The following is a 23,355-nucleotide window of genomic DNA, read 5'->3' as shown; positions in this document are numbered from 1 at the left end:
ACCACCTATGCTCCAGGTCGTGCCCTCCCTCCCTGAGCTCTCCAGCCAGCTCACAGTGTCTACTAGCAGCCCTATAGGAAATGGTCCCTTCCCTGTCCTGATACTTTTCATCCCATTGCTCTATCTTTTCTCCATTTAAATCCTACCCAGTACTTCCTTTGAAGCCCTTAGGAGAGCAGGACTGGCATAGTTAGTCATTTCTAGATTCCCAAAGGTGTCCACGTAAAAGAACCATTCGCCTACGTCCAGTGGGTGGGTGAATGAGCGAGGTGAAGGTAATAAACGGATGATGTCATTGCTAGGAGCCTCTTCCCATGGCATAATCCAGAGAAAACTTTTGGGAAGATTTAACTGAAATCTAAATGACAAAAAGAAAAAGAACTACCATGAATACATGTAGACGAACATCTCAGAAGAAGGAAGGCAGTCAGAGCCCATGGAGGGAGAACAAGGTTGCCATATTTGAGGACCAGAGAGATGATGTGTGCTGTTGAAATGGTGGGAAGGTGCCCTTCAGGGTGACTCTGACCACTCCAGTCAAAACAGGATCATTGCTTCGAAGTGTGGTTTGAGTATTAAAGGGGCACCAGGAAGTGAAATGGAACCAAACCCTGTATTCTAGGAGCTAGCAGATTAAGGGAGTCGGACTTTGGAGCAATATTCTATCCAGCTAAATTTAGATCCAGGCGTGGTGGTACACACCTTTAATCCCATGAGACAGGCATGCAGAACTCTGAGTTCAAGGTCAATCTACAGAGCAAGTGCCAGGACAGTGGAGCTTAGACAGTGAAGGAGTTAGAAAACAGAAAACTGGTGATAATGTGATAGAAGAAGGGGGGTGCATGTTCCAGCTCCTGCAAGCAGCAGAACTTGGCAACTTCAGCCATGTGAAAATTAGAAGGGACTACTGAGGCAATTGATGCTGGTCAGCTGGAGCTAAGAAATTAGTGGTGATTAAGAAGAGACCAGCATCACTGAGGTGAAATCTTCTGGGAAGTGATTTCCGAGAGCACAAAGAAGCTATGTTCCAGAGATAGCCAAGGTTGCACCTTATGTTGAAGCTGTACTTGGTAATGTGTAAGAGTCACCCAGGTGGTTCTGGTTTTGAAGGCATGAAGGGGTCATGGAGAGCAGCTGAGGCTTGGCCCTGTGAGAGGCCATGGAAGGCCACTGGTGAAAGTGCAGCCTCAGCTGCAGTTGATGGCCCAGAATTGAAGGGGTCTTGAAAAGGATTTGAGGCTTGGCACCATGAAGAGAAAGGTTACAAATATACTTAAAACTTTCAGATTTTAACAGTAAAATGAGGAAGTTGGAGGAAGGGTTATTTTAATTCACAATTTATTGAAAACGTGGTATGTACACAAACACTGGGGTTATAGCAATGAACAAAGCAGGAATCTTGGCTTTTGTAAAGCTTACATTTTAATTGAGGGTGACAGAAAAAAATGGCTAAAGTATATAAGTTAGAAAATGGGAAACAGAAAACCTAGAGGTGGGGTGGGCATTCTTAGGTACATTTTACATGACCTTGATACAAACAGAAGCCTGGCTTTTCCCAAGGGCTGACAAGAGATCAGTTCACTTATGAGATAGGAGCAAGCAGAGGGCTAATGAATAAGTCTATAATTCAGGGGGCTTTTTATGGCCCTATTTAACCTCCCAAATAAATGGCATGCAGACCTTGTTAACAAGTGTTAAGCACTATAGCACCTACCCCTCTATGAAGTGGCTGGAAAAGGGTGAGGGGGTAAGCTAGTTGGAGAAGGTCAGGTAGGTAATAGGAATCTTCTGAGCTGTATCCATCAGTGTCTCTGTTTAGTGAGTCAGAGGTCTTGACTGGGCAAGCTCTGCAGATCTCAAGTAAGAGGGTCTGCATCCCTTTGGGAGTGGCCTTAGATAAAGCTACTCTATTACTCATATCTCTTCCTTTTCCTAAACCAGCTACCAACCCTGCTATGTGTGTCTCAGGATACTGGCAAAGACGCCAAAGGACAAGGCCATTTGCAAAACACCCTTCAAGCCTTTGGCTGCATCATGCCTGCTAGCATTCTGTTGAGGAATTACATGGCTAAGCCTAGAGACAGCTGATAAGGAACTTCATTCATTCCATGGAGGCAGTGATGGCGGAGGCAGAGTGGACATTTCTAAAGAATAAAGTACTACACAACCATATAGATCCTTGGGAGACACTGGTTATTCCTATGATATGCAGAATTGCTCACCATAAGGAGACATGACAAGATGAGAGGCTGGACTGGTGACAGAGTAAAGAAAAGAAGAGAGGCAGGAAACTGACTGATACCCAGATAAAAGAAGACAGCAGTTTGATTTGGTGTTGTGGTGATTATGTTGATTTCATTTTATTTTATTTTAAAAATTTGTTTATCTTATGTATATGAGTACACTGTAGCTATCTTCAGACACACCAGGAGACAGCATTGGATCCCATTACAGATGGTTGTGAGCCACCCTGTGGTTGCTGGGAATTGAACTCAGGACCTCTGGAAGAGCAGTCAGTGCTCTTAACCATCTCCCCAGCTCTTAAATTTATTTAAAGTGTTTGGATACTAATAATATCGTTTAACATAGAAGTGATTAGATTTGCTGGGGTAGAGCAGGGAGATTTAGCTTGGACAGGGGGCAGACTTGTCTGTTCTAAGGACACTGACTTTGAGACGATAGGGTCATGCTAAAAGTTCAAATATGTACTTAGCTGTTAGGGTCAAGCCAGGTTAAGACAGGATGCAGAAGTGAGAGTTACTGGTGAACATTGAAAACCCAGAGACAGGTGAACTGGTGGAGTAGAGATAGGAGAGAGACCCAAGGACAGAGTTGTCCCCTAATATTACAAGGTCTGATGGAGTGGGAAAGATTGAAGAGGAGGTTTCTGAGACTGTAGTTTGGGAGCAGGAGAGTGGAAAGAACTGGGGAGACTGGGAAAGGCAAGAGAGATTGTTCTGGGTTCATGTGGAGAGAGGCCAGCCCTGGTGATCAGAAGGAAGCAGAGGCAGGAGGGGCATAGATGGGACTGTGAGAAGACACTTGCTTACATACAGAGTGACGCCTTCCGGTGGGGAGGTCGTTTCTAAAGTCCATGTTCTGGACTCAAGTCAGTGTGCATTAAGGAAAGGTGCCGAGAGGGTCAACAGGGCCCTGGATGTCTTCTAGTATCAGTGATGAGAGCTCTGAAGTGAGATGAGTCTATGATTTTTCCAGCTGCTCACGGTGGAAGTGAACAATTGGGAGAGCCCCACCATGGTTGGGTTTTGTTGGAGAATAGGTCGAATGAGAGATACAGGTAATTCCCAGGAAGTGAATACAGGCTCTCCCACAGAATCTAAGCCAGGCGTGGAAAGGAGAGAACAGTGTCTGTATTCATCTTAACTATTTTTAAATGTTTGTTTGTTTGCTTGTTTTATCTATTTACTTATTTTGCATGCCGATCACATTTCTTACAAGACTGCAAAACCGAAACTGAAAGATGGCCTCAGTGCACATGTGTGAGGTTTTATATGCACGTCATCCTCCCGGGGATACAGTGAGAAAGGAGTTTTTAATCTTTCTCTGACTTGTGAGGAGGGAACTGAGTTAGGACCGGGAAATGCAAAGGACCTGAGGTTCGCTCCTTTGATCAGGCACAGAGGTCCATCTTGCTAGAGGCTCTGCAAGTACTAGGAGCATCCGTGCATTTGTGTTCCTTTCTTAGGCTCTGCAAGCCTAACAAGGATGACCAGGTGTGCTGACACCACGACGCGGGGTGCTTCAGACATGGGGTGCGAGGCTCTGGACCTCGTATTTTCTGAGCAAGTGGCAAACACTGTGGTCAGAGCAAAGAAGCCAGCCCCTTCCACCGACTTCTGCCAGAGTTGACAGTTGACCTGACGCCATACAGTGCCTGTCTTGACCTGTTACTCGTAACTAGGATACAGATGTCTCCAACTTTCACACACCCAGAAAGAGTGGGCAAGCATACTCAGACCCTGAGTCAGATGCCTGCCCCAATGGTTTCAGTTATTTTCAAATGACAGAAATGATTTATGAATAAACAATGTTTTGCTTTAATAATTTACCCCTACTTGTAAAACATACTCTTTTCCATATACCTTTTAAACACATTTTCAAAATTATCCCTTAAACTACTCCAATAAAAATGTGCTAAATTAGTTCTGGAAAAAAAATCATCCCTCCTGCCCACATTTCTTATTCTCCTTGCCCCACTGGGATTGTGGGAGATCCTGTACTCACTCCCTGGAAATCACCTATACATCCATCTCAGTCGGCTTCTCCGACAAAGTCCCAACCATGACAGGACTATCCTGGCACTTCGCTTCCACTGTGAGCAGCTTGGAAACCGGAATTGAATGGTGTAAGGCTGTATTAAAAACATATTCTAGTTTATTTTAATCTTATTAAAATCAGTTATTTCCCACAAGTGGTTGATCACCAGAGTACTCACATTCTGATCGATTTTCACATTTCTTCCTCTAGGTCTCGTTCTATGACAGAGGTGAAGGGAAAGGTACTGTAGACAGCAGCTCAGCTGCATAAAGAAACCCAGGAAGACTAAGGAGAAACAAGGCTGCCTTTTTAACCCTAAGCCTTCCAGTCTTGTTAGAAGCACTGGAAAGCACCTTTAACATTCTGTCAAAATACCACAACACTCAAAAGGGAAAACCTTCCATAATCCCCTCTCTCTTTTTAGCCAACCCAGTTGTGGGCTTTAGTAAAAGGAATCGAGACCGGACAGTGATATTGGAGCATGAATTTGATATGTAATCATGGATGAATAAAAATGGATGTAGGGATTGTTCAACTGTTAATATTTCTGTTTGAGTAATTATGACTAGCTAGTGACTTTATACAGTGTTTAATTATGTGAAACAGAGCACGCTTCTAATGAAACTTGCACTTAAGTGACTTCCTTTTTTGATCTTTAAAAACACGTTTTTAATGTATTCTTTGACAATTTTATATATTATACAACTAAAAATGAATATATCCACATCGGCTCTCCCACCCAGTTCCTCCTAAACGTTTCTAACACACTCCACTGTAGGCTTCATGTCCTTTTCTAAAAATTTAACTAACACATTAAGTCCAATTAGTGTGCCCATGTGCATGGGTGTGGGGTGTGGATCGTGAGCAACCTGCCTTAACCACCGCCCCCCATAAAACAAGATTGAGTCTCCCTTCCCTAGGAGCTATCTCCACCAATAGCTCTTTAAAGGGGCCTGTAAAATGCTTCCCCATCCAAAGTATAACATTTTCTGTCCCCGTTCCCCATCAGGTGACATCTGCTGGACCAGTCGACTGCTTGCTTCTGAATATACACATTTCCTTAAAACCTGGGCACTGTGGAGTGCGAGGTAGAAATATAGTCTTTGAGTCTCACTTGGTTCTCTGCTTTTCCTAGAATGAGCCAGAAGCTTTGTCCTTAGGAGTTGTCCAGGGCTGACCCTTTGGTGGCTACGGGTCTCTGTCTCTGTCACTCTGTCACTCTGTCTCACTGCCTCTCTGTCTCTCTCTGTCTCTTTCTGTCTCTGTCTCTGTCTCTCTGCCTCTCTGTCTCCCTACCTCTCTCTGTATCTCTATTTCTGTCCCTCTGTCTCTCTCTTTCTCTCTCTCTCTCTCTCTCTCTCTCTCTCTCTCTCTCTCTGTCTCCTCTGTCTCTGTCACTCTGTCTCTGCTTCTCTGCCTTTCTGTCTCTCTGTTTCTCTGTGTGTCTTTTTTTCTTTGTCTTTGTCTCTCTGTCTCTCTGTCTCTCTGTGTCTCTTTTTTTCTCTGTCTCTGTCTCTCTGCCTCTCTGCTTCTTTGTCTCCCTGTTTCTCTGCCTCTCTGCCTCTTTGTCTCCCTGTCTGTCTGTCTCTGTCCCTCTGTCACGCTGTTCCCCCCTCCCGTGTGTGTGTGTGTGTGTGTGTGTGTGTGTGTGTGTGTGTGTGTGTGTGTCTGTCTTTGGTTTGTGCTCCTTTGTCTCTGTCATTCTGTCTCTCTGTCTCTCATCTCTTTCTGTCTTTGTCTCTCTCTATCTCTTTCTGTCTCTATCTCTGTCTCTCTGCCTCTCTGCCTCTTTGTCTCCCTGTCTCTGTCTGTCTCTGTCCCTCTGTCCCTCTGCCCCTCTGCCCCTCTGCCCCTCCGTCCTTCTCTCTCTCTCTGTTTCTCTCTCTGTCTCTCTGTCTCTGTCTCTGCCTCTCTCTCTCTGTGCGTGTCTGTCTGTCTGTCTGTCTGTCTGTCTGTCTTTCGTTTGTGCTCCCATGTCTCTAGTCACCTCAAAATCAATCCTCCGGGCACCCATCTCCCTTGCCCTGCTTTACAATCCCAAATAGCAGGTCTTCCAACATCGCGTATCACTTATTCAGTTTATTTATGTATAATAAGTACATTCCAACTGCTTGCAGAAACTGTAGAGCATAGAAGGGCTTAGCAGCAAAGACCTCAGTAGAATGAGTGGAAACACATGACCCACAAGGTCAGCTCACTGTAAGGTAAAGGGGCTCAGGGCCAAACCTGACAACATCTGTTCAACTCCTGGGATCCAATGATGGAAGGAGGGAACTGGGTCCCACAAGGTGTTCTCTGATCTCCACACAGGTTAGTGGCAATGCCCCCACTAATCAGATGATCACACAGAATACAAATAAATGTCATTAAAAGGCTTGTAAGACAATGCGAGCTCAAGGGCTTGTGCTGCACAATGAATGCATTGTAGCGTTGTTTTGGACACTAGGTTTATTTTTGAAACAGCGTAAGAAGACCATAGCATGCTGCTGTCTTTTCCCGTATCATGTTCTTACAAAGACAAGGAGTCCTAAAAAGGAACACATCAATTTAGGATGTGCTGAATGACCCTGAAACAGCCAGGTGGATGGGTTCCACATCTCTGCTCAGAAGCATAGAAATGAAATCTCCTAGGAAGGTTAGAAAGAGTTGTTTGATGGGAGGTTGAAGTTGGGAAAACAGCAGGACCTGGCTGTTCCCTGAGACTGGGATGAGCTGAAGACCGTGAAGATGACGTCTCCTGCCCGGACTCCCATTCCAGTTGGCACCAACTTTGTGTGACCAGCAGTACTTGAAAGGGGGCTGGTAGCTGAAGAGCTGCTTTTAAAAAGTCATTTAGTTTTAAGGCATTTGTGAGGGTCACGATGTCATGTCAATGAATGCAGGTGGGTATAGACTATGTCCACGTCACCTACCCAACCCAGTGTGCCTGTCACTCCATCCACCACTGTCTGGAGATGGTCAATGGAAAATTCTAGAATTAAGTAAGTTACATGCTTTTGTGTGTGTGTGTGTGTGTGTGTGCGCGCGTGCGCGCGCGCGCAGCACTTTGTGTAACATGTCTAAATTAGTCCCGCCAGGAGAATGAGCGATCATCCTCACATCCAACAAATCTGTGTTTTCCCTGCCTGTCTGTCTGTCCTCTAATATCCCTGTCACAACACTTCAGTGCTCCCGTTCAAGAAAGGAGGCCAACCATAGCTTATGCCACCTCGCAGTGTCTACAAAATTCACCTCAGCTTAGCTCATCGGTACACGTAGGCACCTCATTAACTCTGCTCCCTTCAGGAAGAAGGGAGAAAGATAAGCCCAGCACGATACTGTGAGAGGGAGCTCATACTCCCAGCTTTTTACATAAGTGCATTGCTAGGATGGCTCGATTTCATTAGAGATCATTGTGAATCTCTAATTTACCAACTAAACTTCATCCAACTTATGGGAACAAACCTAGGACAAGTGACCATACTCTGAGACTCAGTTTATACCCATCCTGGGTAAGGTGGATCCTACAAACTGGAGTACACAGTATCTATGTCTTAACATGAGCAGGCTAAAGTTATTCAGTATTTCTGTTTCTGTTCAGGAAAACATTTCAAAAACTGAATTCAAAGACCAAGCCTCCGCATATAGTATTTAGAAGCTTCTTCATTTCTAGAGTCTGAAAAGATAACATACTAAGTTGTAGTTTCATATAAGCCGTTTATTACTAAATGTTTTACCTTTCAGAATTAAAGTATTTCCAGCAGTCTTTTTAGTCCTAGAATGTTCTATGCATCTACTCTCATGATATATAAATAATAATTTATAAAATTAGAATGCGATCTAAAGTTCAAATACAGGAAAGCCTTAAGACAGATAAGTAAGATAAAAACTGTAACTAGTCCCAGACTATTCGAATGGACGTGTGGGATCAGGCGGAGGGGCAGAGGTAGAGGTCTGGTGAGCGCACAGCAGGGCAGCCCTAAGCTGTCTCCTGCTCACAGCTCTGATGAAGAGCTCCTTCCACTTGTAAAAGTCATCCTTTGCAGGAGGCTAACTTGACACATTCTGTTTGGTCTTAGGAGTTAAGACACATCATGGTGTAGAGTGATAAATGTTGACGTCTAGGAGATAAAGTACTAATGGAACAGATAACAGATAACAGAGCTCAGTTAATATTCTCCCTGTAATATCACACTTTACGGGTGCTCGGCGTGTGCATGTATAGGGATGAACTGGCCATTTACCTGGAATATATGTAAAATGACAAGAGTAAAGTAGTTCCTATTACTAAAACCGATTAGATTCCATTATGCTTTAATGCTTCCTAATTTAAAGTTCTAAAACACAGAATACATCTTCTCAGAGACCCCTGACAAAGGCACCTGCTGTCCGTGGAATAATATTAAACACTCATCAGCTTTTAACCCATCATTTCACGTGCTATAAACTCACCATTGCAGAATACACATTGTGCTTCTGTAATCCAGAGCCATCTGTGGTAGTGTTAACTAATTTTGTGCCATTCTACAGATCATGTGATGTTGTGTCCAGGCAATTTCCAAGTGTCTGTACAGTGGGGTTTAGAGATCTTGGAGTTTGGCTCCAAGTCACCAGAACACACTTTGGTTTTTCATCTCTTCATAACTACATTTTGCTTAGGCTGATATTAAATCATTGTATGGCCCCCAAAGCTTGCCAAGTAAAAGGGCTAAGGACACACTTGGAGTTAAACACAGTAAATTAAGTTACAGGTAACTGAGAGTTGACCATTTATAACACACTTTTAAGTCCATCGTGAGTGGCGTTCTCTATGAATTTTATACAAGAGGCTGCAGCTTCCTCAATGGATTTTGACCAGCCACCAATATTGCCAGCAAAGTAAGGGAGGATGCTGTCTGACATCTGGTTCAGGTATGCTACCTGTGTTAAAGAGAAAATACAGCATGTTGAGTTTTTATTGACTTGGAGAACTTTCAAGCAAGAGATTGAAACTGTTGGTGAATGAGTCTGGAAGGAGGGAAGAGGGGGGTCTTAGAGAGGACACACGTTATAAAACTGTGACGAATAGGAGATCTGAGGGAAATTCATTGAGAATGAATTAAGGCACAAATATTTCATCAAACATACAGTGCACGAACTGCTGTCGACAGGCTGGATGAGGAACCCAGCACAAATGACCTGGCTTCTGATGTACTGTGGAGATGGAGGGACAGACGGCAGTACCACTGACATTAGTGCCACGATGTAGGTGTTGCTGAAAGAGAAGAGCACAAGTTCTAACTCTGAGGAAATGGTTGTTAGACAGATCAGTTCTGTAGTTACTGGCATTTATTAATTTAATTTTGTGATTCTGAGGATTAAATTGAGGGCCTCCTGCATGCTAGGCAAGTTGTCCAGTGCTGCCTACATCCCAATTCTTGGCACAATTCCTCTGTCCATGCAGAAGTGTGCTCTGAAAATCCTTCTGCATCAAAACCCTTCTCTACAGAGACATTCAAAGGTAGGCGGTGAGGTAGCATCACAAGGCCGGAGTTGCTGAATTTTTCTGTGCCCTAACAGGTTGTAAAGTCAATTTCCTGTCTTTTTTTTTAATTAAAAAGAAAAGCAATATTCAAACAATAAATGGATACCAGAGCTTCGGAAATAAGTTGGGCCTTCTGCCTGCTCTAGTTCCAATCCTATTCCCTGGCTTGTGAAGGACTATTCTCATTTACCTTTTGCTATGCAGCTCTCTAGATGTTGTTAATGGATACAACCAGCATTAGCAAACACACACACAGATTGTTATACAAATATAGTCACTTTGCAAATACAGCCCACAACTTGATTTCCCCACCTAATGATAAACACGTTGAGACATTTTTATATTTGTGCTCCCATGACATCTTTATCCTTGTTGGAGGTCGTACACTGCTCTGTGCTGTGGATTTATCATAATTTATAACATCAACGTCAATGTGTTTGTCCTATCCTTTGACACAATGGAACATGCTACGGTGAGTACCTCTGTGCGCTAGTTCACACATGTAGGGAAGTTGTCTGGGACACACTCTTTGGAACCCATGCTCTGTGTGGTCCACTGTACATGGGAAGGCCATGTTCAAATTCTGGATCATGGCCCTAGCACACAGTGGGTCATTTTAGATAGCTAATGCAAGGCCTTTGTGAATTCTAAGTCAACTTCTGGTTACCACTCCTCTTCCTGACTTTATTGATAACAAGGGGTAGGTCTTGAAGGTTTTTCAGATATGAAGTTTAATATCTGACCAGAAGGAAGCCGTGATAGAATGCCCATGGGTCCTTTGCACACAGCTCACAATACATGAATGCATATCAAAATGGTTACTAAAGATTCATATATCTTAAAATATGGATGAATGTGATTGAAGACTAGACATGTCCACGATGGCTTTCTTGCCTTCATATCCTTTCATTTCTAGTCTCCAACAGACAGAGCCAGATATACTCACTCGTCCTTGAGGGGCTTTCTTTGTGACACAAGTACTACGAAGTCCTTGGGTTTGTCTCCATTTACCACCGAGCAGGTGATGTAATATATCTGATCGTCCTCACTCACCTGGTCTATGACTTCACAAGATCTGTGTGAAGAGAACAGCGTTCAAACACCTACTTCCTACCTGCCAGAAGCTCTGTTTAGTCATCGGCACGATCTCCTTCTTAACATCTGTCTTCACCTATTGTACTGACGCCCCACCCCTCACAGACACTGCTTGAAGGCTGACTTTGGAACAAACTGCTTGTTCAGAAAGAGTAATTTTGCCTGTGACAGAAAGGTGCCAGCTGACTGGCCCCCAGCTCACTTCCATCAAAACTCCAGAGGAAGGTAATAATCCTTTTACAAAATTACTTTTTTTTCTAGGAACAGTACAACATTTTGAGGGCAAGTGGGACGTAAAGCCAGTCTGAGCACTCAGGGAAAGAGATACAGTGTGCTGGGAAGAACAGAGACTTGGAAGGTAAACCACTTGCCTTTGAGTCTCAGACCATCGTGTACTAGTCATATTATGCTAGACAAGTCATATTATTATCTCATCTGCATGATGTAGATAATACGATCTAGGGGATTATTGTGAGAGCTAAGTGCAAACACTCTGTGCAGACCCTGAGCCTTAAGTAGAGACAAGTTATCTGAATTTAAATGAACTCACTGCCTTCTCCATTCATTCTTGTTTCATTTAAATGGAATGCCAAGTGAACCAGAATCGTGAGAAAAGAGTTTGAAAGAAGTTGTTGAAAGACAAGACATCTTGTCTTTGAGATGCTACAGTGCTCTGTATCCTAGGAGGCTAGGTCTGAGCATATTCTGTCACTGCAGGGTATAGCATACAAGGCTCAGAGCTCCATAGTCATCCCTAGGACCTGTGGTGACCCCAAAACCTTTGGTGCTCAAGTCCCTTACATACACTGACACAGTATTTTTATTATAACACAGACATATCCTTTGGTATGCTCCAAATCATGTCTACATCACTTCTGTAGTGAAAATGGTATGTTGGAAGTTGCTATACTATTTAAAGAATGAAATCTGCCCATGCTTGATGCTGACACAACACTCCAATACACACACACACACACACACAAACACACACACACACACACACACAAACACACACACACACACACACACACACACACACACACACACACACCACACACTACTCTTTATCTAAAGTGTTTGTATACGCAGAGCCAGGGTCATAAATAGGTATGAACAACCACATTCCAGCAAAGTGGGCTGGAAGAGAGAGCTCCAGAGACGACGAGACAGAAAGCTGTGGGAGAAAAGTGGGTGGATGGGAGCAAGGCATGACTGGGTCACACAGGGAAAGCAGCAGGCATCATCTTCCTCCAGGACTCACTGCTGACTCAGCAGCGTCTCCCTGAGACTTATGGCTTGGCAGGAAGAGCGCTCTGGGAAGACTTTGGATACCTCCTCAAGGGCAATGAGGCTGGGCAGTGAAGCAAGAGTGTACGCTACAAAGTCTGGATGGGCCGGATCTCAGAAACAGGGACAAGAGCAGCTTTGAAGTTGTCAGTAATATCACAACAGATGTTGATCACCTATGCCAACTCAATACAGAGGAGAAACAGATGAGTGTGATAATTGTTTTGTGTTTTTAAAGTTCCAGGCAGCAGCTTAGGCAGAACAAGCCCTAAAACGTCTCTAAATTTCTGAAACAATATGCCATGCATTGAGCAGTGGAGAAGAACTACAGTTGAAGTTCTCTTTCCCACAGTGTCAGACTTGATCAAGAAAAACATTTAAATTTGTTCTTACATGTAATGGGGGTCCCATAAAGGGCGCTTTGTGAAGTCGGACAAGAGATGATAAGCCACGCGGGCTGGACTTCCAACCTGTTTTTCCACCTTTACAGATATGGCATCTTGCTCTTCCAGTGTATATATTTTTATCTGAAAGATAGAAAGAAAAATTAGAAGAGAAAAAAATTTTTTACTTTAAAACACACACACATGCATGCATGTATTTATACACACATGTGAATGGGCAGTCATATGTGTTTGCCTGTACCAGAAAAGGCATCTATCAACAACAATCTCACTTCAGTCTTGGATGCTGGTTCTGTGACATCCAAATTATATGTGGGCTAGTTAATTTGCATCGTGTCTTTGTTGATGTTGTTGTTAATGTAAAATAAAGAACAGAAGCTTTTCTCTCTTGATTTCTGTGATATTTCCTGACTCCACAAACTAAAAGCAGAGAATGGCATCATGCCCATGTCCCCTTTACCCTAACACTGGATTGCAGTGCTTTCCCAGGATGTGATGTGTGTCTTCGAGTGGCCTAAAGGGACCCAGGAAACAAACCAAGCATCTCTAGGATAGACTTACTTTCTCAATAGGACCCCCCTGGGACACACTTCTTTAGCATAAAGCATTATTTGCTTTCTGGATCCCAAGGCCAATTTCTAGTATGTAGTATCTGTTAGATAAACAGAAGCCACTTGGCATATACTAAAACACTAATGCCATTTCTGTGGCTTTGAGCCGCCTCTTCTTCCTCCTCCTCCTCCTCTTCCTCCTCCTCCTCCTCTTCCTCCTCCTCCTCTTCCTCTTCCTCTTCCTCCTCCTCCTCCTCTTCCTCTTCCTCTTCCTCTTCCTCCTCCTCCTTCTCCTCCTCCTCCTTCTTCATTATGAGAGCTATGTGTTCCACTAAGAGCACATTTTTATTCTGCTCATTTTGTCCATTTCTTTCAGGGTGTTTTGAAGTTAGTGTTGAAAATTTCTATCTTATAATCATTACCATGGCAACAGGCTGTGAGAAGACAAACATGAGGTTAGGACTCCAACCACAGGAATCAGGCAGATGGAAAGAAATCCAGCCGTGAAGAGCTGACCTCTACTGAATCATACATCTGTATCTAAACATAATATCATCCTCGCTACTAGAATGAAGAAACAAGAAATCACATCTATGGCAGCTTGTGCAGCAAACAAGTGACTACCCGCTCATGTAAACACTTCCCTTCCAGGCCTTGTGTATCTTTAGTTCCGGTCTGAAAAGAAAGGCCTAGCCCAGCCTGTGAGCATTTGCTGAATACAAACAAACCCAGGCGAGACTCTACCTGGCTGCCATCAGCACAGAACCAAAAGGAGACCTGTTGGTGAAAAGCCACAGAGAAGCTTAGAGGTGAGGTGTCAACAGGCCTAGCTCTCCGTGCACAGCCAAGCCAGAGGATCTGCTTGAACGCTTGCCTTGGGGCTGCCTGCTTTGGTGAATCAGGTGTGGGGAGAGATTGTGTGATCGGCCTGAACAATTGCCTAGAGTTGTACTATGGCACACTCCTGCCCACACTTCTATGGTAGAGTCCTAACCCCTTGTACCTTGTAATATGACTTTATATGGCAATAGGGTATTTGCCAATGTAATTCACTAAACTGAGGTTGTACGGCAGTATGGTAGGCCTGCTGTGACTGATGTCTTTGTAGAGAAGGGAAGTTGGACACAGACATGCTCTCAGGGATGACACCATGTGGAAATGAAGGCAGCGATGCATCTTCGAGCCAAGGACCTGTAATCTGACTGGCATGGCTCTAAAAGCTGGGTGAGAGGTGAGGAACCAATCTCCTCAGAAGTAACCAGGGTTACATCATGATCTCAGAATACCCGCTTTCACAAGGGAGCTCCTGCAGATTCCTGCAGTGACCCAGTGACCAGTCCTCCATTGTGACCGCCTCAGGAAATTAAACCAGCAATTTTCCAGCAAGTTGCTCTCTAGCTTGCAGATATATTTTACCTTTGAACCAAAAGGAGTAGCCACCATGTAATTCTACCTTTATAGATGGAACTCACTGACTTAACCAGCACCAAGATTCATAGCAGGTGAATGAATGACATCTATTCCTCCCCTGAGAAGGTAAAGAAGGTATCAGGAAGTCCTTCTCATTATCCTGCTACCTTAACCAAGGCCACAGAGGCAAAAGAGACAAAAAGTCAGTGGTCTGTTTTGGCTCTCTTTATATTTGCCAAAGAAAAGTCACTGTGGTGATTTGAAGATGTTTCACATAAGACTCTGGGTACTTGGTCTGGAACTGGTGGCTGTTTAGGAAGGATTAGGAGGTATGGTCTTGTTGGAGAAGGTGTGTTACTGGATAGACGTAAGGTTTTAACAACCTATGCCATTTCCAGTGTATTCTTTCTGCCTCCTGCTTGGGCCTGAGATGTGAACTCTCTTCTGTGCCTACCACCCACCATGTCTTTGCCATTGTGGGCTCTATCCCTCCAGAACATAAGTACACTAAGACATTTTCCCTGGAGGCTGTCTTGATCATGCTGTCTTATCACAGCACCAGACAGCAACCAATCCAGCCAGCTTTGGCTTCGTGAAAAGATCCTCCAAGAACAGCTACTCAAGAAGATGGCTTCCCTTTGCACATGGGAATGGAGGTAGATTCCTTTCATAACCAACTCCAGTGTTTGGGGTGACTGGACTGAGATGAAATTCGAGGAGCTCACTGAAGTGAGTCTGCCCAGAGCCCACTGGTAGATCCGCTTTCGTCATAGCAACGCTCTGCTCCAATCTCTATTTAGATGTCAGTATTGCAATGAAATGGAAATAATTAAACATTTTAGATGGTTTGCTCCAATTGATATGTCGTTGTTGAGATTTCACTGTAGACAAGAAAAGGAAACTACTTTTTATAGAGGCCTAGACCACGGAGGCACCAGGGGATTGCCATCGGTGGTAAGGTGGGCTGGTGGCACTCTGGACCTAATCTGTCCCTTCTTCAGCTTCTTTGGGATAGATTCTCTCTGCTTGGCTTTCTATACCAGGTTGTGGGGAGGGGGGGTGCATGTCTTTCTTGTTCTTACCGTATTTTCCCTTCATTCTCAGACTTTAAATACTCCATACCTGTCAGGCCAGACCCCTCCCAGTAATTTCTTACCCAGAGGACTCAACTCAAGCTTCATGCTGCTACACAATGCCAAGAAAGCTGTCTTCGTCTTCACTCATGACATTACTTCCAAGAGTAATGCCCCTTCGTTGTTGCAGTGTTTCTGTCTTTCTGGGCCTTCCCTTGACCACGTTAGAGCTGGCCTCTGTGGGCTATACACTGCCATACCCACTGGTGTGTGAGTGGCCTCCTCTTATTCTTCTGCAATTTCGTGTGGATGTGTGCTGCTTCTAGATTGTTTTTTTTTGCATCTTGCATTACTTCTAGGTATTTCTACGCTTATATATAGACGATTGCACACCCCTTAAAACCTTTAGTACTGTCTGATTGTATTATAAATATCAGACTTCAAATCCAATTACGTCAAAAATGAGAACTTTTTAAAACGTGGCTGTGGTACTCACTGGTGATCCAGGTTCTGGGGAGGAAAATGTAAAAAGACCTTGGGTTCAAGGCCAAGGGGTTCTCTACATTGTGAGAGAGCTGGGGTTGGGGGTGGGTAAAACCTGTTGGGGTGCTCAGAAAGAGAAAGAAAGAGAAAGATTTCATATCAAGAAAACAAAAGAAGGTATTTGGGCACCTTTTATGAGCATTAGAGAGAAACCAATAGTTAATTATGAGATTTGTTCCTACACTGCTGAGTCCAGTAGACATGGGAACCTGTCTGAACCTAAAGGGCCTAAGAAGACCCCGGAGGAGTCAAGGGTGAGAACAAGGAAACAACCAAAACAACAAAGAAGAAACACTCAGAAGTCAAGGTCAGAACTAAAAATGACAAAGCATAGCCTCAGAATTTACTTATACTCCAAGGTGAGAGGCCTGTCTAACTCATCCACATTGAAACACCATGGCACAACTGAAGCCATGATGGTCCAGCAGGTGCAAACTTGGACTGTCTCAGGACAGTTGGGACATCTCATCATCCTGGATTCGAATGGCGTTTCATGACAGTGAACAGCAGTCCATTTCCTGAAACATTTCCTGAAAACTGGGAATCCTGATCATCTTCCAAATGTCAGGCACTACCATGGTCTGGGAATGCAATGGGTGAGCAAAATGTCCCCTAGAGCTCGCAGTCTAGTACATGTAGGCACTGACTTGTAAGAGTCTTCCGATACCCTAAATTTAAGGCCCAAATTATACACACTTATTTCAATGTGATAATATGCGAAATTTGTAGAAGTTGCTAAGACAGATACAAAGAATCAAGACAAGGAATGTTCCTTCTTACAAGTCTTATTTATTATCTTTTTGGGAAAAAGATCATTGAAAACCTAAATTTCAATGTAACATTTAAATATCAACTCACAGCAATTGTGGAAGAAATACCAAAAGGCAGAAAAGAAGTTAAAGGTAAATTAGTCTTAGAGAAGTCATGGTGAAATGAGCTAGTGAAGCTCCTTGAGCCAGGAGAGGACTTTGGAAAAGTATGTGTCCTAGCTCACTGTGATGGTTTGCATATGCTTGGCCCAGAGCATGGCACCATTAGGAGGTGTGGCCTTGTTGGAGTAGGTGTATCACTGTAGGTGTGTCACAGTGGGTATGGGCTCTAAGACCCTCATCCTAGCTGCCTGGGAGCCAGTCTTCTCCTGTTTGCGTTCAGAATAGGATGTAGAACTCCCAGCTTCTCCTCTACCATGCCTGCCTAGACACTGCCATGATGACACTTGATGATAATGGACTGAACCTCTGAACCTGTAAGCCAGGCCCCATTAAATGTTGTCCTTATAAGAGTTGACTTGGTCATGGTGTCTGTTCACAGCAGTAAAACCCTAACTAAAACACTCATCAGCGATCCTCAGGTTTGGGTAGATGGAGGTGCAGAAGAGGGAGTAAGAGGCAAGGGGTGGGATGTGAGAACCCAGGCCTGCCAAGATGCGGGTGTGTATGGAGTGCTATAAGTCATCCAGCAGGAAGGCTCATGGCTAGAAGGAGGTCCACTTTCAGAAGCTGTTGCGCCTTGAGCAAAAGCAGCAGGGAGCCCTCAGAAGCATGGACACCATGCTAAATTTAATTTGCCGTGAACAGGAGCAGCACAAGCCCTGAGCACTTACCTTCTCCAAGGTGGTGGTGATCTCCCAACCGCTTTTGGATGCCAGATTTTTGAGAGCTTCCACATTGGTGTTACTTATGGATCCCTGAAATACACACACACACACACACACACACACACACACACACACACACGTGTGAAGCTCTGTGCTCAATATATAGGTCTGGGGTCAAGCGTTTTCTGCTTCAATAATGGCCAGTGTCAGAAGAGGTTTCTATTGAGCCAAAGCAAAAATGTTGAGCATAAGATAAAAAACTATCTACTGCTAATATCTAACTTCTATCTCAAAGTGCAGACAGGGGACCTCTGCACTCATCAAGTGTGTATGTGCCTAGTTCGTATCCTGAGCCAATACAGATAGATGCCCTTCAGTGCGACGTATAACAATGTGTGTGATAAGTAAACATGGACCCCACAATAGATTTTACTGTGAAAAATGTTTTAATGACTGATTCTTTTTTAATATTTACTTTCGTTTTAGGTATATGGATATTTTGCCTGTGAATGTGTCGGCACCTCATGTGTACAGGGCCTGTGGAGGCCAGGAAAGGACATCACAACTCCTGGAACTGGAGAAACAAATGGTTGTGAGCCTCTGTGTGATTCTGGGAATTAAACTTAGGGCCTCTGGAAAAGATTCCAGGCCTCTTAACCAAGGAGCCATCACCTTAGCCCCAACTAATGCTTCTTGCTCTCTAGAAGTTCAAGTTTATAAGGATGCTACTCACTGCAAATCAAGGCAAGATACCAGGTTGAACTTGGCATGCCATCTAGGGGCATAATGTCACAGAGTTCAAACCTGACAGTAGATACTAGTAACTGGTGACTTGTTTTTGGCATCATTTAGAAATGGAGGGTCATGGCAGTTCACCTTGCTATCTAACCCACGCAGGTTCAACCTGGATCTGTTAAACAAGCAGGTTTCTGCTTTTGCGATGGTAGGATGTTTACGTGAAGTATTGCAAACCACAAATTCGTTACCTTTTTGCTTATATCCCATTGTGTGCCAAGTGGGACTTCTTTCTTGTGGGAAATAACATATTTCCTGAAAAAAAATTGAAATATTAAGACACAATTTTCTTATGCTTAATACATGACCCATGATGATTTCTTGATTTGAAGTCATTTAGAAACTTTCTCTTTGGCGGGTGAATCAGGAAGAGTCATTTCCAGGCCGGGCTGGTTTTAACTTCAAGGAAACATCAGGCCCTTCCGTTTCCCACTTTGTGGGCCCAAGGACACCAGGCAGCGGTTCTTTGTTATGTGGCTTGTCAGGTAGAGAAGAGCCTATGACTTCCTCATACTTACCTGCCCAGGCGAATTCTCCTCCGTGCAATAGCTCCCTGGTACCGTCGAAAATCATCCTTTACAAAAACAGTACGGCCAATCAATTTCTAAAATTTTGGTATTATGACCCTGAAGTATCCTTCCCCTGGACTAACTGAGCTTTGTGTCTCTGTGACACTTCCTGGTGATGTCTGAGTCCCCAGGTGACATTGACAGCTCTTTTCATTCCCTTTTCAAAGTAGAGAGTGTTTTAATTTCTGCTGCTAAAGTCACACAGATCTCACTCTGGGGTTTTTAGAGGAAGTGAACGTTTGCCCTGAGTTGGTCCTGGATGAGAAGACAGGTTTCCCGTGAATGGGGTGCAGCATCTGGGACGGGATGCCCACACACAACAGCAGACGCAGAGAGGGGACACAGAATGCCACATGCCACACAGCAGCATCCAGCTGTACAGAGAGGTACTTGGGGCTTTCCCTATCAAAGCCCATCACCAGAGAGATACGAGGATCAAAGGAAAGGGAAGAGCCCAGGATTTAGTCATAGAAGAAATAGACATCTTTTGAAAGCTGTGGAGGTGGTTGGCAGTGGGAAGCCACACGAAGCTCTGTGCCCACGGGTCTGATCCCTGAAGCTTGCGCAGTGACAACTGACCTTTGAAATGGGCTGGATTCTGGGAAAGGTGATGAGTTCCTCCTGGTCATCAACAGCATTGTAAATGAGAAAAGCGCTGTTGATGTGGCGGCCTTGGCCCTCGGCCCACTCCCGACAGTCAAAGGCCTCAACACGTACGCCAACTTCCACACTGCAAGGGGGATGCAGGGCCGTGGGCAAGGAGGACTGGGGTGTGGCTGGCCTCCTCTTCCACCAAGCAACAGGAGGACCAGGACCCTGGTGCTTCTCCTCTGATATCAGCAAGTCCATATAACTGCTAAAACCCACTAGGAGGATATTGTGGGAGCGCATGAGTGAGTTCCTGTTTTCTTTTCCTACTGGGATGTTAATGTGTACACACACCCACTGGCATATTTAGTTAATGGGGAAGGTGAATTATATTGTGAATATATTGTGCTCAAAACAGGTTTTCTTCCTTAAAAACCACAGTTCTATGGTTTAAAAGGATGAAGAGCTGAAGTTTGGCAGAAAACAGAGATACTCCCCGCCCCCTTTATTTTACATCAAAAAAAAAAAAAGATGAAGAAGAAGAAGAAGAAAAACACTATGTGAGAGCTTTCCACTACGTACCATGAATAAAATAAAAATAGGTAGCATATAGTCTGGACTCACTGAGAACTTAGAAGCATGTTAGGATGGCAGATACCATTAGAACCACCCTGGGCCGGGTGGATGTCCCAGCACCGTGTGCAACAAAACAACACGTTACAATTTCCTGAGTATAAAGAGAGCACATGCAGAACAGAAGACTGAAGTATGTGTCCACGGACTGAGTGGAGTTCGAAGGTATTGTGTTGCGGCTCCTACACCCCCCTCCCCAGCTGACAGGAAAGCACAGCTTCCGAACGGGTCTGCACTGGCACACAGCACACTTTACCTGTTCTGAAAGCTGTTGTTGACTGTGGCATTGAAATGAGAACACAGCTTACGAATGGCTCTGTCTTGGCACACAGCACACCTTACCTGTTCTGAAAGGTGTTGTTGACGATGGCATTGAAGACAAGGCGGTCCCCAACTGTGGACGGTCCCCGGAATTTAAACATATCCACGGACTTCAGAAAGGGATGCCCATGACACAGGCGGCTAAAGGGACAGGGGAGGAGAAAAAAGGAGATGACCATCTGTAATATTATCATAAACCACTGGTTTGTGGCTTCCCTAGACAAACACCACGTTTTCTAAGTAAACAGCTCCCTTGACTCGAGAGAACTATGTGTGGAGAGGATCTGCACACAACCTCAGACATTTAGCGCAACAAATGGTAATCCATGAAGATGGCTCCTTGGCATCATTCTTGTCCTCAGTGGAATTAATGTTTTTTGTTGTCATTGAGTGTCACATTCATCCTGACACCTCCTGATGAAAGTCCTAGCACACTGTGACTTGTGGATTGGGGTAGGGCACGAGCAATGACCACTGACAGGCGGCCAATGCTGATCGCACTTGTTCCTTGGCTTCCCTGCTCAATGAATGTATGCACGGATCAAAAACCAAACTTTCCCTTCACGGAAAAAATTGCCTGGGTTGGTGCATGAAAGGAGAAAGGCTACAAAATATATGTTTCACGGTTTTTTGTGCAATTTTAAAAAGGAAATCCACTTCACACCATTTCTCCTGTGCCCCCAGCCCCACGCCGGAGTCAACACTGAGAACCTTGCGGAAATGGTTGCGACTGTCTCCATCCACGCCATGATCTGCCCGCCAAATGTGTTTCCGTGGTGGTTTGCGTGGGGTGGGAGGACAAGCTCAATGCTCTGGACAGAGGTGGCCATGGTGGTGGCCGTTCCTTCCTCTTCATTACAAACGGGATCTGTGAAGTGACCGCAGAGACAGTGGGGTCAGTCACGGGACCTCGTCTGGACTTCCCTTTCCCTGAAGCAAACACAACCCTCACCCTTTCAGAAGAATGACGTTGTCCTTAAAACCTTATGTCAAGGACGTGAGTGGGTTCTGTTGTGTGGACTACCTCTGAAAAGCATTTACTTCTGGCGTTTGGTTGAGCTAACAGACCAGGAGGACCCTTCACCAGAATTCTGAAGAAAGTATGGTTTTGCTTAAATCGGGGCCTACTGTGGAGGAGAAGGGCATGGGCAGGCACAGAAGGGTAGACATTTTGATGATGGCATGTCATTGTTTTGTTGCTAATGCTAGTTTTATTGTTGCATGCCTATGCACAAACTCAAGCTGCATGTTCTAAATACGAACCATCTACCGTGTGTCAATTAAACTTCAGGAAGGCCACTAAAATAAAGAAGGAAATCTGAGGGGCCACTGACAGGATGCTGCTGTGGGGAGGAGAAAGATCTCTGCACCTCAGGGTCCATGCCAGGTCAACAGAGCTCAGCAGGCAGTGTGTGCGCTCACATAAGCCCAGCGTTATTAACAGGAATGAGCCGTGCTGGGAGCACTTTCCTCTAGTTGATAAGGGCTTGGCTCTAGGCTCCTTTAGCTCCACTTCATGAGGGGATTTTTTTACATTTATAACTATTTGGTGATCTATTTCTTTTATGTTTCCCTTCCTTCTGCTGATTATCCCAGTCCTTTGCTTAAAAATGTGGCAACAGCTCTCTCGCCCTAGATGAACTCTCAACTCTTTCCTGTAACCCACAAGCTTTCTGTCCTGGTCCAGCCCATGTGACCATCAACCTCCCCAGCCAGGTGCCACCCCTCTTTGCCATGCACACTGGCCTTTCATCAGTTACTGTGAAGAACACTGTCTTTGAGCTCAGGGCATTTCCACAGGCCCCTACAGTCTGCTGCACCTCACGCCTACCTTTTTCTATGCCTTCTCCCATTTGAGTTTTATTCCTTCCTGGATCACATCAGTGATCTCAGAGGTGCCCTCTTTCTATGAAAACACATGGTAACTAGGGCTGGGAGACAGCTCGTTCAGTAAAGCACTTGCTGCACAAACTTGAGAACCTGAGTCGGATCCCTTAGAACCCACGTGTCAAAGCCAGGTGCTGTGGCTTGACTTTATAACCCCAGGATTAGGGAGGAAGAGAGAGGAAAGTCCCTGGGGCTTCCCGTCCAGCTAGTCTAGATGAATCTGGAACTGGTGAGTTTCAGGTTCAGTGAGAGACTTGTCTCAAAAAAACTAAGGTGGCAAGTCACTGAGAAAAACACCACTATTGACCTATTTCCACACACACGAGTACACGTTTTTCATGCACACTTGCACACACATATGTACACACACAAAACTATATGTATGTATATTTATGTGTGTGTGTCTGCTCGTGTGTGTATGTGTGTGTGTATGTGTGTGTGTGTGTGTATGTGTGTGTGTGTATGTGTGCAATGATTAGACAGGCTAATTTTTGCAATACCAGCACTAGCAAAGATTTGTTGACCGAATAAGAGAACTTGACTTTGCTGAGTTATTCCACATCGTGGTCTCTACTCTTAGTAGACTACTTCAAGGAAACGCTATGGCCATACTGCATCACACAAGAAATGACTGCTGCTTTTAGGACTTGCTTAAACAGTATTATGATCATGCAAGTTCTCCGGTTTAGTGGGTGTGAAGTAGTATACCATGTTGGTTATAATTTGCATTGCATTAAGTACTAATGAGGTCTGACATCTTTTCATATGTACGTTAGATATCCTTGCTATCTCTTAATTTAATATCTATCTCATTGGCTTCT

The 23,355-nt window shown here is 44.4% G+C and overlaps 1 protein-coding gene across 2 annotated transcripts in view; it reads right to left on the bottom strand.

Moving 5' to 3' along the window:
• Positions 1-7,954: 7,954 nt before the first annotated feature.
• Positions 7,955-23,355, bottom strand: part of Acot12 (acyl-CoA thioesterase 12) — a 42,039-nt gene continuing 26,638 nt past the window's right edge. The window contains exons 6-15 of one of the 2 annotated variants that reach the window (XM_063281213.1): positions 21,359-21,515; positions 20,669-20,788; positions 19,685-19,835; positions 19,055-19,110; positions 18,728-18,791; positions 17,748-17,831; positions 12,557-12,690; positions 10,728-10,856; positions 9,385-9,511; positions 7,955-9,177 (exon numbers count right to left, since the gene is read on the bottom strand). In XM_063281213.1, the coding sequence (XP_063137283.1) occupies positions 9,028-9,177; positions 9,385-9,511; positions 10,728-10,856; positions 12,557-12,690; positions 17,748-17,831; positions 18,728-18,791; positions 19,055-19,110; positions 19,685-19,835; positions 20,669-20,788; positions 21,359-21,515 (1,172 nt within the window). In that variant the 3' untranslated portion in view covers positions 7,955-9,027. 2 annotated transcript variants of the gene reach the window in all.

This window comes from Rattus norvegicus, chromosome 2 (assembly GCF_036323735.1).
Source record: "Rattus norvegicus strain BN/NHsdMcwi chromosome 2, GRCr8, whole genome shotgun sequence".
Lineage (NCBI taxonomy): Eukaryota > Metazoa > Chordata > Mammalia > Rodentia > Muridae > Rattus > Rattus norvegicus.
The sequence above is the reverse complement of the archived record's forward strand: the minus strand, read 5'-3'. Positions and strand labels throughout refer to the sequence as shown.